Source organism: Corvus cornix, chromosome 3, assembly GCF_000738735.6.
Source record: "Corvus cornix cornix isolate S_Up_H32 chromosome 3, ASM73873v5, whole genome shotgun sequence".
NCBI classification, from domain to species: Eukaryota; Metazoa; Chordata; class Aves; order Passeriformes; family Corvidae; genus Corvus; species Corvus cornix.
The window spans coordinates 44,894,746-44,913,355 of record NC_047056.1 but is presented as its reverse complement, the minus strand read 5'-3'; the positions used below and the strand labels follow the sequence as shown (position 1 = coordinate 44,913,355).

General features: G+C 39.5%; 1 protein-coding gene across 5 annotated transcripts; it reads right to left on the bottom strand.

Moving 5' to 3' along the window:
- Nucleotides 1–443: 443 nt before the first annotated feature.
- EDARADD (EDAR associated death domain) lies at nucleotides 444–17,281 on the bottom strand. 5 transcript variants are annotated; one of them, XM_039569878.1, is made up of 6 exons: nucleotides 17,176–17,281; nucleotides 12,959–13,017; nucleotides 11,713–11,752; nucleotides 8,689–8,810; nucleotides 5,856–5,901; nucleotides 444–3,379 (listed from the first exon to the last, which is right to left on the bottom strand). In XM_039569878.1, the coding sequence occupies exons 1-6, from the start codon at nucleotides 17,204–17,206 to the stop codon at nucleotides 3,003–3,005; spliced, it is 675 nt and encodes a 224-aa protein (XP_039425812.1). In that variant the 5' UTR covers nucleotides 17,207–17,281; the 3' UTR covers nucleotides 444–3,002. The 5 variants fall into 5 exon arrangements, with proteins under 5 accessions (XP_039425812.1, XP_039425814.1, XP_039425811.1 ...); XM_039569880.1 differs by having other exon boundaries at nucleotides 8,689–8,777; XM_039569877.1 differs by having other exon boundaries at nucleotides 12,959–13,020; nucleotides 17,176–17,255.
- Nucleotides 17,282–18,610: the final 1,329 nt, after the last annotated feature.

Here is an 18,610-nt window from a genome sequence, read left to right as displayed (position 1 = left end):
AGACAGCAGGCAAAAACCTGGAAATTCCTGAAGGGAGAGCAGGTATTATACAGGAATAGGAGAAAGATATAATGGAACAAAAGTGATAGCCTAGTAGAGGTTTTTAGTGTCCAGTATCAGATCGGTTATTAATTCAGGAAAAGTTCACCCCTACAGGTTTCATACCTCTCTTAATCAGTAACTCAGCTACAAGTTTCTAAATTAACATCTTTGTTCATCATCTTATCAAAATCAACTCATTTTTCATATGGAAAAGATTTAAAAATGCATCTTCCTTTCTTGAACAGCAGTATCTGTTGCAAACATAAGTGCTTTAAGGTGCCATGAATTTCATCTAGAAGGTATTTTTTATACAGCACAACTAATTGATAGTTCAGTAATTTCAAGGTGACTGGTGAGAAGGAAAACAGCTGTTTTCCTAGCTGTAATAAAAACAAATACAATAAAGTCAAACACTGACAATCTATATTTCTTCTAAAAATAGTACACATTATAACAGAAAATATAAGAATAAATTGAACACTCAGAACCAATATCTTGTAAACAGATATAAAACTAAAAAAAGAGTGTGTACCTCTCCATTTCTGCCACACAAAGAGGGAAAAAAAGTATTTCAAGTATAGTAATGAGTAATCCAGTGTGTGGTGAAGTTTAAGGCTAACATTTTCAACCTTCAGAGCTGAATTTATACAGAATCCACCTATGAACTCTCAGAAGCAGCTTTATTTCCATCAGATGTGAACTCTTGCAGCTGACATTGACTTTTGAAGAGCTTCAAGGGATCAAACTCATCTTCACAAGACAACAGAGTTTCTTCAAAATTTTACAAGTTTTAGCCAGAAGTCAGGAAAAGGAGTCGATTTCAGTTGATCCAGGAATGCTACTGCATCATTTCATATTCCCATTCTGATTCTTATGTGATTCTTCTCCTAGCTGGTCTGGATCTACCAAAGCAGAGCATATTATAGTACCACACAGATATACCTGTGGTATGTTATGGGAGAGAAAAGCTGTGGGCATATATGCCAGCACTCATCACTCAGAAGAACAAGTTAACATACAGACATATGATCCTAAATCATGCATGCAGTCAGCCCAAGGTATGGGAATTATGTTGGACAAGCTGCAATATGAGCTCTTTGCACGTAGGCAGTGGATGCCTCTGCAGGAACTGAAAATAGCAGGAAGTCCAGCCACAGCAGTAGTCCCCAAAGCTGAATCTAGAGCATCTAACTCAATACAGAAGATTATTTGCAAAAGTAACAAGCTGACAGACATCTATTGGGAAACCCCAGTTCCTAGGAGAGAATCATGAAACACTTGAGCTGCAGCCCCAACAAGACAGAGCAGTAAAATTTCCTCCTTAAAATACAGCTAGAAAACAAGAGTTCTAAAGAGTAGCAGCTTTTTTTGAGGAATGGTTAAAAAAATTCATTACAAATTTCAGTCTTTTATAAAAAAATTAAAAATTCAAACCTCAAATTTAGGTCAATCTCTTTACCCTGAAACAAGACTTTCAGCTTCTTGAAGTCACTAAAATAATTTTATGTCAGCCCAGAACAAGTGCCTGCCAGTGAAAATGTTAGTCTTTACTTCTAGCTCCTCTGTAACCATATCTCTCAGTATCTTCAGTAAAGTGTTACTAGAGGCTCCTTTTCAATCTCTTACAGTAAGAAACTCAGCATACAGCATTAGAGTTCCCTCAGCTTTGCTACTAATTCTTACTATTTCTACTCGAGAAAAGTAAACAGTGTATCAACCTGCACCCCATTCTAGTTTTGCCCCACATCTTGACCACTGCTTTGGTATATACACCTATGTACATACTACATTGTCTGACACGTCAGAAGAATGGTAGGAAAAAGGCCAATTTCTGAAACATTTAAAATGTAAACAGTGTAATTCAGAGCATCAAAATCCTTTTAAAAAAATCAGTCTAAATCACTGTAAGTGCTTTAATAACCATCCACCTGGGCTGTAGGTGAATTCAGCTGTTAATTTTTCATCAGAGTGGCTTTAATCAAAATATAGTGCTAGTTTCACACAAGAGTGCAACTACCTTGGTGTGGGACAGAATGTAGGCCAACCCACAGGACTGTAAAGAAAACCACAGCCAGTGAAAAGGGAAGTTACAGTCAATAATAACGATACCCTGTGGTGCCATCACCTCGCACTGCAAAGTGAGAGGCATTTGATACGTGCACTCAAGAGCGTACACTGTCTTTAAACCTTTGGAAAGTAATTTCAAGCATAGAGCCTTTAAATTGGTTCTTTTGGCCCCTAAATGTTATGGGCTGAAAAGTCTCTCTGAATTGCATGATTTCTTCTTAGGGTAAAGATATGCCCTATTATGTAGTAGCATATGAGTAATTATTTTGTTTAACATCTGTTATTGTTTAATGCCTACTCTTGTTCATAAAAGAGACTTAATTTGCTCAAATGTGATGTTGAATATTCAGTTAATTGTAACATGCAGATCCAAATTACTGCCTGGAACATTGAGGTGTTCCTGTGCCAAAAACAGTGTCACAAAGCTTAAAAAACAACAAAAAAGGAAGAAAAAGATTCCACCTCATCTTGTACTAGGTAGAACACACAAAATTGTGGAACGGCTACCAATAAGGCCAAGAGACTTGCCTTCTAACAGTGGCTTTCCCCAAAAGCAACAGCACACAACTGATACGGTTCACAACTGCTGCAGTAAAAACACTGGTCTGGCCTTTTGATTCCTTTTCGGTCCAGGAAGGTTGTGAACAGCAGCAAAGAAACTGATGGTATGTGCAGACTCAAGAACACAATCTGGATGATTCCATCCACTTCTGGAAGGTTATCTTTGCAACCCTGAGGGCATAAAACATACATTTGTGTATACAGTAGATAAAGCTTACACAGTATACAAACCCTCAGTACAGGCTTTCTCTCTCTTGCAAGGGAAACTTCCAATGTATTAGTGGTAGCTAGTCCCAGCTTTTAACACATACAGACTAACAACTTTCTTTGACCTAGAAGTCATTCTGGTAAGTTCTGTTCCCTCTCTTGGGCCATTCCTCCTCCACCCATTTCAGCAGCACTTTCACAACATCAATTCTCTTATAAAATTTACAGAGATCAATCAGCTGCTCCACAGTCCGGTCGCTATTCCGTAGCAAGAACTCCAAGGTGGGACTTTGGGGCTTTTGTTCAAGGAAACACAATTCATCATAAGTCATCCCCCACTTGCTTGCTAAATTTCTCCAGTTTTTCACTGTTGGATGGCAGGGATCCAGCTTTAGCCTCACTGTGTACAACAAGTCCTCATCATTGAGCATGTCACTGATGGTCGGTGCACGGAATAAGCACAGGGAGCAGGTGACATTTTCCTTGCAGGTTTTCTTGAGATCTGCAGTGAAAACCATTACATGGGAAGAAATTAGGATGTATTGCTGTGGCATCATCGGGAACAAAAAGTTAAAAGCATAAAGGATTGAGGAGTATTATGTTGCTTTGAATTGCTTCTGAAAAAGTCAGAATAGTGATATGCAATGCCCTTCCTTATGAAGAACTCATGAAATTAACTTTCTAAAACTTCTCTCTTCATTACGTTCAGTGGCTTCAATCAAAAGGACAGTAATCTTGAAAGTACCATATTTATACTTTTATAGAAAATACATAGGATTCAATGCAGTGTGTGAGCTAGGATAGTCCCCTTTTTTGTTTTTGGAACCATGTAGCTTCCTTGAATCTGCCATATCCCCACTTAAATCACCAACAGGATTATGTGTACATTCTATGCATCTTGTATTTGTGTGTTGTAGAATGAAGGAAACATTTCTGAGCTGCGGCCTTCGTAACAACGTGAAATATGTGCACCAGGAGAATCTCTTCTGACAGATCCAAACATAACTAACATCTAGTACTTTAACACAATGAAAAAGTAGAAATGTTCCTCTGCTTTGTAAGGGCTCTTACAATAAAAACTATCCCTGTTTAACCAACAAAGCCTATTTTAAATGTATATCATGAAAAGGAATACAGTGCATACTCCTCCATGTGTGAGAAAAATAAAAATACCAGGTTGCTGGAAAGTGGTGGTGATGTGTTCTTAAATCTGCATCAGATACTGAAAATTGCCATTTAGAAATCTCCTATACACCATAGTCAGTATGTCCCCAAAACTGGGAACAATGTGGTGCTATCAGACTATATTATATAAAAATAAGCCATAAAGGCATGCAGAAACCAGTTCGAGTCATACCTCTAGTGAAACTCTAATACCAAGACCTTTAACATTGCAGCAGTGTAGGACACAGTCTGAGCATTTGACTGCAGACCTTAACTCTCCCTGCTCCTTTTTGAAAGCAGGGAGAATCTGGTATTTCCAAATAGTAGATAATGGACACAGCCTAGAAGCATTTTCTAAAGTTTCTGTGCTCCAGCCTAATTGTACAGCTTGAAATAGGGAAGTAGCTAGTCCTATTTCAAACAAAACTCTGAAAAATGGGCTGATAATAATCCAAAGATTGATTAAAAACAACAGAAAACAGTGACACAGAATTTACAAGTGCTGGATCAGAGGCCTGAACTGTATCTCTGGCAAAGAGCAAATCTTAGAGCCACCTACTCATAAGGACCACAGCATCTGTTAAGCCTGTTTGTTTGTGGGGTTTTGTGGCTCTTTTTTTTTTTTTTTAAACATGAATTTATTTTCAGTAATTATTGTCAGATTGTGTGAAAATTCCAGAATATAATGCCTGCATGCACTTTGTATTCTATTTTTAAAGAAAGGACAGGCTATTGTTATTTTTGTAACATTGTTCATAAGATTGCTTTTTTAGCAGGCCAAGGACAACTTCTGAAGTTTTCAACGAGTTAGGACGTGCAGCAACAACAGTGCTGCAGACACATAACTCCATACAAACGCTTAGATTCCCTGTTAAAGGGAAACATGTTCTGGTGACATCTTGCTCACCGGTATTCCACAGGCCTTGCAGCTGTTCTCTACAGGAATATGTACGTTAACTCTTCTGTTCTTCTTGTGCACCCTAAACTCTTGACAAAGTGAGACAAAACTTGCTTGCTTCATTCATACCAGCTTTACTTACACAAACAAGGCAAAATGAATATAATCCAATCAAATTTCTGACTGAGCTTAGAGGGCAGGAGAGCACCCTATCTGAATTTCATCTTATTTACTCTGGCAGGGTTGCCAGCGTGAGTTTCATCCTCCAATAGAAACAGTGAAGAGAAAGGGTAAAGAAAACACCCGTCTAAAAGGGCGCAGATAGAAGTAAACAAAACTAAACCAACCTGCTTCTTGTGCTATATCATCTGCAAGACTATCAAAAGCATCATAAAGAATCCTGCTTTTCTAAGATGCCCCTGTGTTAGACACTGACAAGCAAATGATGACCTACCCAAGTAATTGCATGATCCTAATGCTACCTGATAGGCAAGCTTCTTTACTAATAAGAAACTCTCCATTTCTTACTGTTAGACTAAGAGAACTGTATATCATACACACACACACACACACCCCCCCCCCCCAGCAGCAGAACTCACACAATTATGGGATAAGCCCTCACAGCCTACTGCCAGCTTCTCCTCCCTCCTGACAGCTATGTACACATCACTTCTGAAGGCAGATGTACTAAACGTATTTGGAAAGCCCAACTTACATATTTTGTATGGTCTGCATTATTGACCACCATCCTCTTAGAACAAAGGGGAAGCTGTAAATGACACTGGTAATGAAATGAGCTCCATAAGCAGTAATTATCCAGGCAGTAATTTGTTATGACAAACAGCAGTTTTTAGAAGAGCACTTTCAAATAAAACCTAGGAATAAAATATGTAGCACAATAAAGCTGACATATTACCTGAAAGTGATTCGTCAGTATGGTTTTGTGTGTCTTTGTCTTCTGGCTACAAAGCAGAAAACAAATATAAAGTCGAAGTAAAACAATATAATTGAACACCAGAATAAGTATTTGACTAATTTACAACCGGCAGGAGATTACTTAAAAACTACCAAGCTACTTGTAAAGTCAGACAGGGAATATACATACAGTTTGAGGAATTACTAACAATCTGCAGTCTTTGCAGTCTTTTCAGGCAGCATTTCCGTGCTGCAGCTCATAAAACTGCCCTGTTGGTTGTATGCACTGAACAATAGCATTTTTATTAATGATATGCTATAGCATTGCATCTTTTGACTAACTCTCTCTTGAGCCCTCAACAGCTATTTAACAATTCATATGGTTTGATTAAAAAGATTTTTAAATGTTTTGCATAAAACCCAGTAATTTTGCATGTAACAAGCAGCAGTAAGGGATTGTTTCGTTGATCTAGGCAAAGTGGAGAGTATTTTTTACAGACTTCTTTACATACATAGGAAGCTTTTATAGACAACAGGTGGACATGAACATTCCTGCGGCTCATATCTAACCCTCCTCCTGTTTGAAGTTAACATTCCCTCAATGGTGTTTTGTCTGCTAATTAAACATACTGAAATTACTTAGCAGCCTGAGACTGTAATACACATTATAACATTTCAATTCTACTACTTAGTAACATCAAAAAGCTGGAAGGACAGCCCCTTGATTGTAGAACTGTGGGGAAACTGCAGCTGCCCTTACTTTAACTATGCAGGTGTGGAGCCAGGTGAAATAGCTTTCTTCTGCTGAGGATTTAAAGATGAAAGTAGAAGGGGATTTTCCCCTTAGATAGCTGCAATGAGGTATTGTTGATCTTTTTGTATTGCGTCAATTCTTCCGAAACTGTAACAGCAGGCTTCTTAATTTTGCAGGTTGTGCATACAAACACAAGCCAACATATGGGTAACAATACAGTGTAATAAGATACTCTAGTCCTACCTGCTACACCTTCTTTACTAAGAAATCCACTAAAAATAGAATACAGGCAGTTTCAGTTGCTGTGCTGAGCTTGCATACATTCACAATCTAATTATAAAGAAGGTGAACTCTCTCCAAAATATTTACAGACTTTGTTAAGAAAGGAAAAATTTGCATACTGTTTTCAGCATTTCTTTACTCCCTGAAAACTGCAAGACCACACATGCAATATCAAAATGCCTGGTCTCTGCTCAAGAGAGATCTAACACTGCGCATGCCAATTGCAACTGAATAAGCCCTGCCATTATCTTCTTACTTTTCTACCATGGCAGCTTTTTCTGGATAGTGCTTTTTAAACACAAACTTGGCCTTCATGGCAACATGTGAGCACCTGAAGTTTAAGAAAAATTAAATCTGAAGTGCCTGATTACAGTAATTGTCTCCACTCCCACAAATTCCTTAAAAAGGCAGAATGTTATTACTGAGCCTCAAGGAGCAAATTCCCAGAAGGGTAACTCTTTGGGGAGAATGAGGAACTACCCAGCACAGTTCAGCCTCCCCAAAGATCTACTTCAAAAGAAACAAACAAGCAAATTTAAAAAAAAAAAAAAAAAAAATACTGTTCACTTAACTGCCATCCTGACCTTCATTTCCCAGACTTTATCAAATCACTGAAGTTCAAACCTTATTGTGAAAGCCAATGCCTTAGTGTCCTTATGTCATTATACATGCCTTGTGAGGCATAAAAAATAAGAAAGGGTAGTACTGCAAAAAGTACAAAGAAAAGCAGCAATACTTACCTGTGCCATACATCTGTTTTCAAAATTCATATTTTCACTGATCAGTCATTATCCACTTTTATCAAGTCAGATGTACTCAGGTTTATTCAAGATAATTTTCTTGTAATGTAATTGCAATAAGACATTGTAGCATTACTGCCCAGGAAATGAAGGCATTAAGCAAGAATATTTTTTGCCCACGATGAAGATCCAATCATCCTCCACAGGTCTAATCAAAGCCATAAACTTATGCACAGTCTGAAGGTAAGCAGAAAGTTTTCCAGCTCTGTGGAACCATTAACACCCTAATACACCGAATTATCTTTACAGTGATTCTAAGCTGCCAGTAAATGCTCTCTCCTTGATGATGGGAATGAACAGTTACCTCCATCATCTGTGAAATGCATACCAAACCCATGTTTGTTTCTAAAGGAATTCAGCTGGGACTCTGGCATTAGGAACTCCTTTTAATTCTTCATCTTGCTGGAAAACGCTCATTCATTTCTCTTCTCCAAGTTTTCTGCTCAACCCAAAGAGAATCAATTTGAAATTCAGCAAATAACATTCACTTGAAAGATGGTAACCATGGAGCATGGGAGTCACTCAGCATTGCCCTTCCTATGGCAATGCAAGATTTCACAAAAAGTGGACAGTGTTTCAACTATGGGAAGAGCAGCGTCCCAAAATCAAAGCAAAACAGTAAAATGCCTCCCTAAGGGCAAAATCTAGGATTCCTTGCTTCTTCACTTCTTCTCTGCCTGGCTTTATTTTCACTGGAAGGAGGGACAGCATGTATGACAAAGCCTTAACTGTTTGCCAGCTCTTCTTCGGAACATCTATACATTGATCAAAACCTATTTAAACTAAAATGTATAGGTTAATGAAAAAATAATCTTTTTTTTGCCCTTCTCCACAAAAGCTCCCTTCATTAAACTCTTGAAAAGAAAGCAAATTTCTGGTCTGTTTCACTGAATAATTTTGTGCTCTCCAGATATCGTCTGAAAATACATTTATTTGTTAACATACTTACTTCATTAACAGCAGTAACTTAGTTCACATTCAAATATCATTTTTCTTACCTGTTGGATTAGGCCAGAATCTGATGTAAGGGTCTTGATGTTCACAGATGCAATTTCCAAAGTAACTTGATCTGTTAGGTATTCCTCATCTAAGGCAAAGAGTGTGAAACACTGGTCTTCCACTCAAACACAAATTTAAATAGTAAGACTATCAAACATAAATTATAGTATAGGTGTCTAACATACAAAATTCAACTCCATATCATGATCAAACACTGGGAATTGCTAGATTAAAAGCCCAAAATATTAAATCAGCAGAGCCTGTAACAATCATGCAGAGCATGACTGTGAGAAGAAATATAATCCTTGCAGAGATTAGATATTAGAGTAGCAGTTGTTTCCTAAACAAACACCACACTATTTTTAAAGCAAGAGTCATGTTCTTCTTTCAGAAAGCTGACTACAGAATATTAACTGAACCAATACATCCAAGTAGGCTGAAGATGACTGTCAAAGTCACTCTAATTTTTGTTTTGCTTTTCTCATCACACTTAAAAAGACAGTTAAAACATGTACTGCATAAATATTTCCCTTTTATTATGCCCCTTGGTGAACTGGACTCATCCTACTGATTTCTACTACACAGGAATTTGCTGAAGCACTGAAATAATCCATTTCAAAGCATGTTTATCAGCTGCCCTGGGAGTCCACTGAAAAGCACAGCATTCCCTAGTACAGCACAAACTCTGTTAACCTTTCAAGCATCACTTCAGCCCTCAAAATGGGATACAAAGGATACATAAACCCTTTGTGAACCTTGTGCAAAAATGGACAAATTTCACTCTGCATGATTAGTAAGGTCCTCCTCTTTAAACCATTTGCATAATTCCCCTAAGTCAGGTGCTGACCAACCATTAACACAGGCTTAAAAAAGGTTATATTCTACATGTTTTTACATACAAGAACGCTCCATGGGGGTGACTACATTTGTAGTGCTGGTATGTTTCCATTTGCTGTTTGTTTAATGGTAAGATCTCATTGAAGAACTTCTATTATCTTCATGATTCATCACAAAACAGAAAGAAGAAATATTTTCTTATCTCACTCAAGAAATTGATCTGAATCAAAGAATTTATCCTTACACTTGAAAGAAAAAGAAAATCAAAAATCATGATTTTCCTCTTTTTCTGGTTTTATAAGACTGTTGAAAGATATTTCATCCCCAGTAATGTCAACGTTTAGTAGAGGATCATCATTATTCTTTATGACAGTACGTCAGAGACAACAACAAAAAAGCCCAAAACAAAACAAAGTCTATCTAAAAATGCAGAGCATGAGAACCAAAACTGTGGAAATAATATGTGTGAAATTTGTTCTGTATTTGAGTGGAAGTAGAATTATCAAATCATGATAAACACTAAGGCAACCCCTACAAGACAAAAAGTTCCCTCAACTCCATTTTATTTCATATTCAGTAAAGGGTGCCAAGAACTGTAATAAGTTATGGCTCCAAAACGGCCCATTAATTAATTGGCCAATAAAAGCAACAGACAGCCACTCTCACCAGTGCACTGTCTGTTCAATCATTAACTCTGAATCAAACATAATTGCGTGTTACACAGAATCAGACCTGCACTTCTGTTACAATTTTTAGTTCACAGACTCATACTTCTAAGTTTCTATTTTTAATAGAAATAGCTATGAAAAGCCATTCTCAGGGACAAAATTAAATTCACAGAAATGAACAGAATACTAAGAGGTATTTGTATCACATTCAACTTCAAAGGGGAAATGTCAAGCTATATTAGTAGTTACATCTTCTTACACTTAGTAAGAGGAAGCAAAAACGAAAATTAAATATAAACCAAGTGCACTTCCTTTTTACAGGAAGTGCTGACCTTTCTACTTATGTCTTAGCTTTCCTTTTTAAAATAGATGCATTTAGAATATGCAATTTTGGATTTCAAACAACCTTGACAAATTTGAAATTTAGGAATTTATCTAACTAATTTTGAGGAGGATGTAATGTCACAGGTGAAATAAAAAACAGGACACGGAAAAGAATGTTCCAGTGTAATTGCTGTAGTGCTAATAAACAATTTTGAAGGACCAAACCACCTGACCGCAAATAAACAGAAACTAGTTTATGATTTCGTATAGTCTTCATCCCACATTATCCTTCCCTGCTGAGCAGCAGTTCTGAAGAGTGCTCATTTCCTCTGTCTGGTTTTCTCAAGCCCCAGAATAATCTCCACCCTTTCTTTAACCCCCAGTGGCATACTGCTCACACTCCTCAGCAGAAGTTTCCAGTGTGACTAGCCTGGTTTCCTGTGTCTGTCCCACTGTAGACCTGCTGTGCAACACAGGACAGAGAACACACTACCTGCAGAGTGCTTTTCAACCAAGCCCCTGCCAGTGCATTCCCTGGACAAAGGTCAATGGTGAAGCCGGGGATGACAAGAAAAAACCCACCCCACATGTCAAGGAAACATAAAGAGGATATTCACACTGTGTAATCCATGTATTTGACTTCAGAACCTGCACTCCCTCACTCCATTTTCAGCAAGGAGAGGCAGGGACTTGTGTAGAGTGGGCCTAATAGTAGGTTCCCCAGCAGATGGTATTAACACCTGCTGAAGGTAAAAGATGGCACTAAGAGTTGCCTGGTTATAAGGCTGGGAATGCAGTCAGAGGCAAAAGACCTGGAAGGTATTTCTTGATTGTGTTTCTAACAACATGAAGGCAGCAGTAATCCCTTCAAAGTCACCATTATGATGTCTACCACCTGTTGTCTGAACCCTGTCTTTCAATGGCACCACTTTTTTTCCTTCCAGACTGAGAACCCAAGTCTTATGATGATAGTTTTAGACTGACTTATAGATCAAAACTAAGCTTTGAAGGAAATTTCAAAAGTTAGATATACACACCAAACTGACCTTAAAAATAAAGAGGGCATTACATTTAAAACATAAATATCTAGCAAAAAGTATGAGTATTTCAATCTGTTGGGTAACACCACTGTTTTTTTTGCAGATAACAACATAGATCAATGATATCTGAATAAACAGAATTCAAAATACTTACCCTTAGGTACTCCTGTGTCTTGGACAGGATATTTTTCAGTCTGTCACAAAAAGGCAAGAAACACAGATGTTCACTATTTTGAGTGTAATTATGCTGAGGAAGGAGTATGTATATACACTTTCTTTATGCAGTCTTCTAAGTGCATAATTATAGTTGTATCTCTCAAGTCGCTACTAGTTGATCTGTTCACCATCAGATACAGTTACACTTGTGGGAACTGAGATGCTACTAACACTACTGATTAGTACATGAACGAGTAATAGAGATTGCTGCTTTGCTACAGTACTTTTAAAGCTATTTTTAGTGAAAAAGCAGAGTTTAGGAAAGAAATTTTCTACTGAACTAGTAAGATAATCTTGAAAATGTAACTCATGCCAGGAGGAACAAAGATGACTTCAAATTCTCTTTTAGCATATTAGGCCTTTAATAAAATGTTACTGCATTGAAAAAATATATATATTTTCCCCTTCTGCTCTAAACTTACATAGCTGATTAAGATGCAATAGGAAACTTATTACTGAGTTTAAGGAAACAGCTACTGATTCCCAGGCATGACATAACTTACTATTGTACCTGAAGTTTACCGCCTTCCCTGTGGCCCCCACCCTTATGTGAAAGTAGGTTTGGCTTTTATGGAAAGCCACATTTTTAAAAAGTGTTCATAGAATTTCGTACTACTTCTAGTCCCACCTCGGCACGGGACTGGGATGTTTGAGATCCCGACACAAGCGGTGCTCGTGCGCCAGCGAACACCAGAGGGCGCGGTTTGGTCCCTCCCGAGGCGCAGCCGTGCCTGCCTAAGGCACCGCTCTCGGATCCGACCTTGCCATGACTTCAGACCAGCTACAGGAATAAGAAGAGCTTAGTACTATTGAACTTTTAAGCCCTATGTGGGTTTTTTTATCCCTCCAAACTGTATAGGCAGAAGAACATCAGCCCAGTTTGTCTCAGTTGGGGCTTTTTTAAATTAAAGAGATGGCACTGCCACAGCCTCTGGAAGTTATCCCATGGACAGCTCCACTGATACCATCCAATTCACCTGATGCACCTGTTGGTATGTTTACTTACACTTTAACTGCACAGGTTAGTAAATTAAAGTTTGTTTGTGCAGTCAAACAGATAAGCAAAATCTTGTATATACACTCACAGTTTGAGTTAGCATCCTTGAATGTTTTTTCTCACTGCTGCATTACATAACCATAGAGAGCTGTAATGATTTCAACCGCACTAGACCAGAAACACATACCATTGTTAAGGAAAGAGTGCTTGGATCCGTATCCTCCACTGGCTCTTTTGCTGCATGATCTGCTGGAGATAAGAAAGCTTTATCCTTGCATAATCATCAAAGTCTTTCTGCCAATTCATATTTTGCCTCTTTGTCTGACCAAGATAAAATGTAACAATGCAGCCATTACATACATTATGTCATATTTCCACAAGAAAACATGACAAACTGGAAAATGTCAGAACTACTAGCACTGAGATGAGAGACTACATGCAACAAGGAAACCCAACTCTACCCTAACAAAAGATAGACCTAAATTAAAATCCTGAATTATTTTTGTGAAAAAAATCACAAAACATTTCAGCAATAAATAACAAAATACAGTAAATTTCTTAAAGCTAAGTTCTGTTTTCCTATTGACAGCATTCAATTTTTTCCTCAAAGAAATAATTCAAACAGGAAACAAACATACCCACTACAACAAAAATTAATACTATAACAAACACCAGATTACAATAGAAAATTTAAGATACTAATTCAAAAACAGTTGAGGAAAATATTAATTATTTGTATACAATAGAACTATAAACTTCAACTATATTAATATCAAAAGAAAAACAAAATAAATCTTCAAAGTACCTGCAGGTGAATCATGAAATGTTAACCCCCCCTAGCTAAATTGACAAATACTAGTGGGGTATTGACCACAAGTGCACAGAGAATCTGAAACAAATCTCATACAGAAGTCAGGATTCACAAAACTACGCCTGTAATTTAACATCATCCTGCCATATTTTTGAGAAGTCTCTTCTGTTGATAAGTATAAATGTTTACAAAAATAGAAAAACATTTTAAATTATGTGGTAAGATCTTCACTCTTGTCACTCTTACTCTAAAAGTCACTTACTGGAAGTACACACTAAGTTTTCAGCTGCAACCAGTAAGACATGATTGTAATCAGTATTTGGTGATTACCTTCTTTGGAATATTAACACCAGTGGATTTAGAGTCACAGAAATTAACTACAAAGCACACAGTACAAACAGTGAGCCCCAAAACAGAACAGAAGTTACACAGACACTATTCTAACCAGCTCATATTCAGCATAATTGCTTATTTGGTGACCAGCTCCTACAAATCCACTCAATACAACAGAACAAGCTGCAGTGCTAACCAGTGCAAGACAGCACAATAAACTGAAAATAAAAAAGGTGGCAGCAGTGGGACAGAGTTGTTCCCCCTCTTGCTTCTGTGAGGCAGCCGCACCAGCAGCAGTTCCTGGGTGTCCCTGAGATTTCAGGTAAAGCCTTTCTCAGTGCTAGAGCCCCCAGGAAATCCACAGGCATTGTCCAGGCAGGTGGCACATGATCAGAGGGGTCAGATGAGAAGGGCTGAGCACAGTCTTTGCACACTGAATGTTTTTAAAAGGCAGGGGCCTATGAAATTGCAGATGAGCATTGTTCACACTGCAAATTAGGAAGCCATATACAGAAGAGGAAAAAAACTCAAAACCAATCTAAAACCCCATGTTGTCATGTGTACTTTTTGGTAAATATGAAATCCCTGCTCCAGAAACATGGTATTAACAAAACTGTTCTGGATAAAGCCTGTCCTGATAGCAAGAGTCAGCACAAACTCTCAAATGCAGAGAGGTTGAGAGTCACCAGGATATGGGAAAATAAAATAAGCTGGCATAAGACATTGATTGAGAGTAGGGCCAAAAATAGAGGCTCCCTAGTGGGAACTGTAGTGGAAAGCTGCAGAGGAACCAGAAATGAAGCTGGGGCAAAGAGAAGCCCACCCGGTAAAGGAAAACTGAAAAACAAGGAGGCACTGGGAGCCAAAGAAAGGTTCTAGGGAAGAAGGCCAGCCCAGGCATCCCTAGTCTCACTGTTTTACCAACCCAGTGGCAAAGCATGCACTTTATTGTTGGTTTATTCTGGAGGCCTTTCAGCTCCTCTTTACAGATTCTTAGATGAATTACAAAAAAAAAAAAAAAAAAAACAAAAAAAAAACCCAAAACAAAACAAAAAAAACCCCAGCCAAACAAACAAAAAAAACCCCTGGAACTTCGTTTTTCCCATGTCAGAGGAGCCTTGAGGCAGATGAAAGCAGACCCCACAGAATGTCCATGCCCTGGTGAATCTCACTGGCTACTGTAGCTATGGCAAGGGCTCTGTCCCCTGTCCTCTGTTACATCTCCAAGACACCAAGGTATATTTGGACACTGGTAACTTAGTTTCCACAATCCAGAGGGAAGCACTGAAAAAATTGGAGAAGCTCAGAGAATACAGGCATTTGAAATAAGGACTTCACAGACCCAAGGGTATCTCTACAAGAGGTGATGGGGTACAGGGTGGTACCTCTGACTCCTGCTTTCTAGGTCTCACACATAAACACAGTCATGGGAATCTGTGACTCTGCATGTTTCTTGCTTAGCATCCATCCTGAAAAGTATTTTAAAATTGTATTTCATTTTCTGTACCTCAATTGCTTCCCTTTATTTAATAGTTCTTTATGAAGAATAGTAATTTCCATTGTTTTGTTTAGGTTGCAGAGCACTACCAAGTCCCAAATTTTTTTAAAGTGCCGTGTATGTATATTTGCACCTAAGATTAAAGGCTCTACGTATTGGGTTGCAGATGATTCACCATGGTCCTGTTGACCACTCATAGTAGGCAAATAATCTTAAAACCACAGACCTAGTATTTTATTATGAATAAGGCAATTAGAATGTCCCTTCCCTCTTCCCCAACATTCCACAGCTCGTGTGATAGAGCTGGACACAGGTGCACAAAGCAGTAGGGAGGAAAGTTCTGTTTATCTCAGATGTAAACCATCCACAGTTTTGCATGCTGAAAGGCCAACAGGAAATGAGGGTATCATCTGACTGACTGACTGATTTCATGGTTACTTTGACAGACAGCTTCATAACAATACTACCTGGGACCCCTCACAAAATCACTACCACTCTACTTGCCGCTGACACAACACAAACAATAGACAACATTTAAAAGACATAAGTCAGGTTCAGTGGTTGCTCCTGAAGTTCATTTCTGCCACACAGCTCAGCAGCTGCCACAGCTCTGCCAGGGCCCATCCAGTATGACCAGTCTGTAAGAAGAGTGGCAGACTCGTACCAATCCCCACCTTTTCTCTCTGTTCAGTACTGCTACTTTAATGGGGATGCAATGCTCTGCACTTACCAGTGCAAACAGTTTTTCTGCTTTTCACCCTTGCATTAGAAGGAAGTCTGAAAGTGAGTTTTACAGACCTCAGCATTCTGACCTTTAAGCAGGAGGGGGTTCACAAAGCATCAATTAGCTGAGATAATATTCCCCTCTGTTACAGTTTTTCTCTGCAACACAGTCTTGACACCACCAGTAGTGAGTGAAGCACCTAAGGTCGGTTGTAGTTACATACTTCAACCATGCTCGTAAGACCTTTTTCACACCAAGGCTGGGCACACACATTAAGAGTTTTCACTTACCACAACTTAAACAAGTGATCACTCTAATACTAATGATGCTCATAGAGATGAACCCTTTGATTAAACCCAAATGAAAAATGTTGACTAGAAGCAATAGATGAATTTCAGATGTGAATAGGAGGAGAAGATATGGCAAATTACACTAGAATATTCAGTATCCTGAAAAGTTTAAGTCCATCAGCACTTGTGCATTTTTGTTTACTGTTAACTACTCAAAACTTTGTCCCTATGTGAGCAGATAGGTATGGAAAAATCTGTAATGCTGGCACCCCACAGGTGAGGTACTTAGAAGTCATTTGCACCCTTACCATTACTATGTAAGTTAATGCGTGTGGACTTCGTAGCCACCCGAGCTCTGGGATTCTAAGTTAATGTCTTTGAAAAAGGTCTTTTTAACATGCTATTAACTAGCGCAAACTAACTTACACGCTAAATGCTGGAGCAGGCTTCGACATGACAAGTTGCACTAAATCACACCAGCAGAGCACATGATAAATTATTACCATACTTAATTAGCGTGTGCGGAGGGGGAAGGGAGCAACTAACAACCTCTTTTCAGCCCGGCCGGGGCTACGCTCCTCACCTGGCTCCCAGGAGCCGCGGCCCCGGGTCTGCCTGGCCCGGGATGGGCGCCGCGGGCCGCACCCCGTGCATCGCCGGCCCCGGACCCCTGGGGACCCCGGCAGCGGCCGCCGCCCCTCGGGGCACCCCCGCCCGCCCGCCCGGCTCCCCGCGGCGCCGGCCTCACCTGGGGGCAGCGGGTCCTGCGGAGCGGCCATGGGGCGCGGCGGGTCCCGGGGCGAGGAACGCGACGTGCCCGGAACCGCCGCCCCGCCGCGCCGCCCCCTTCCTGCGCCGCCCCGCCGCAGGTAGGGCGCTCCCGGGAGGGACTGAGCGGGGCAGGTCGGTCCCACACACGGCCGTCCCGGGCGCGACGGCCGCCGGGAGCCCGCATTTCCCAGCGGGAAATACCGCGCTCCCGCGGACACGTCGGGGTAAATCCTCCGTGCGGGAGGTGCTCCCCTGTGTGAAAACGCCGTGTTTCGCTAAGACCTCAGTCACGGGGTGTATGTACTGCTCGTCACTAGTTTGGATCTAAAAGTGAGCTGCTTCAGCAGTATGAAATCAAGTGCTCGTTCTCCTGTTCTTGAGGACATTTACGCGCGTAAATCACTGCCTTCCGACAGAGAAAGGCAGGCTCCATTAGGGCTTAAGGTGCATCTGCGGGTGGCTCAACGTGTACGGACAGAGTTTACAAACGCAAGTACTGCAAAACAACAATCAAAAACTGCACTGGTTCCTCACAGACATTCAAATTTCTTCTTATGCTACAGGCACATCCGATACCATGACAATGTTAAATCTTTGGGTGTAATTGCTTTGGAACCCCACTGTCATCTCTGGCAAATTCTCTCACTTATGGTTTCGATGTAAAGTAAAACAGGCTTCCTAATTGGGGTCTGTGCGTGAAATCACTCTCTAAATAAGAACTATTATGTATTTCTATTTATTGTACAATACAGCAAAAGAAGCCGGGACAACTGAATTTGCCATTATAAAGATCACATTTCTGAGCCACCTGGCTCATTTATTAAAGAGGTAAATTTACAGACATTTACATTTACAGTTTTGTTCCACTGAGACAGCTCCAATTCAGCCAACTGGCTTGCACTGGCATAACTAAAAGTAGTCTTTGGTCCATAAAGCATTAAAATGGAGTGCTTTTCCACGGATTATTTTCCATCTCTCATGCATGTTACAAATAATAGTCTAAAAAAAGTGATAAAGATTAAATTGTTCTTATTTTCAGAAATTAAATTGATGAGAGTAGCTGTCATCCTGTTGTCACAAACAAGTATTTCTCAGATCACACTGCAGCCTGGAAAGCGGCGGGGGGGGGGGGTGGGGGTGGGAATGCACCACCACACCTGTTATTTGGTTTTTCACTAACATCAGTAATATTGATGTTTTTCAATGATTCTCTTACTGAATTTCATCTGAGATAAAACTCATTTCATCTAAGATAAATGGAGGCTTGGCCACTGGGTTATACATACAAACACATATACATATCTCTGCATATCTTAATCTCCAAGGTACAGCTAACAGATCACTAAGATTTCTGCAATTCATGATGTGTAAAAAACAAAGAATTTTTTTTTTATGCATATCATTGGAGTCCA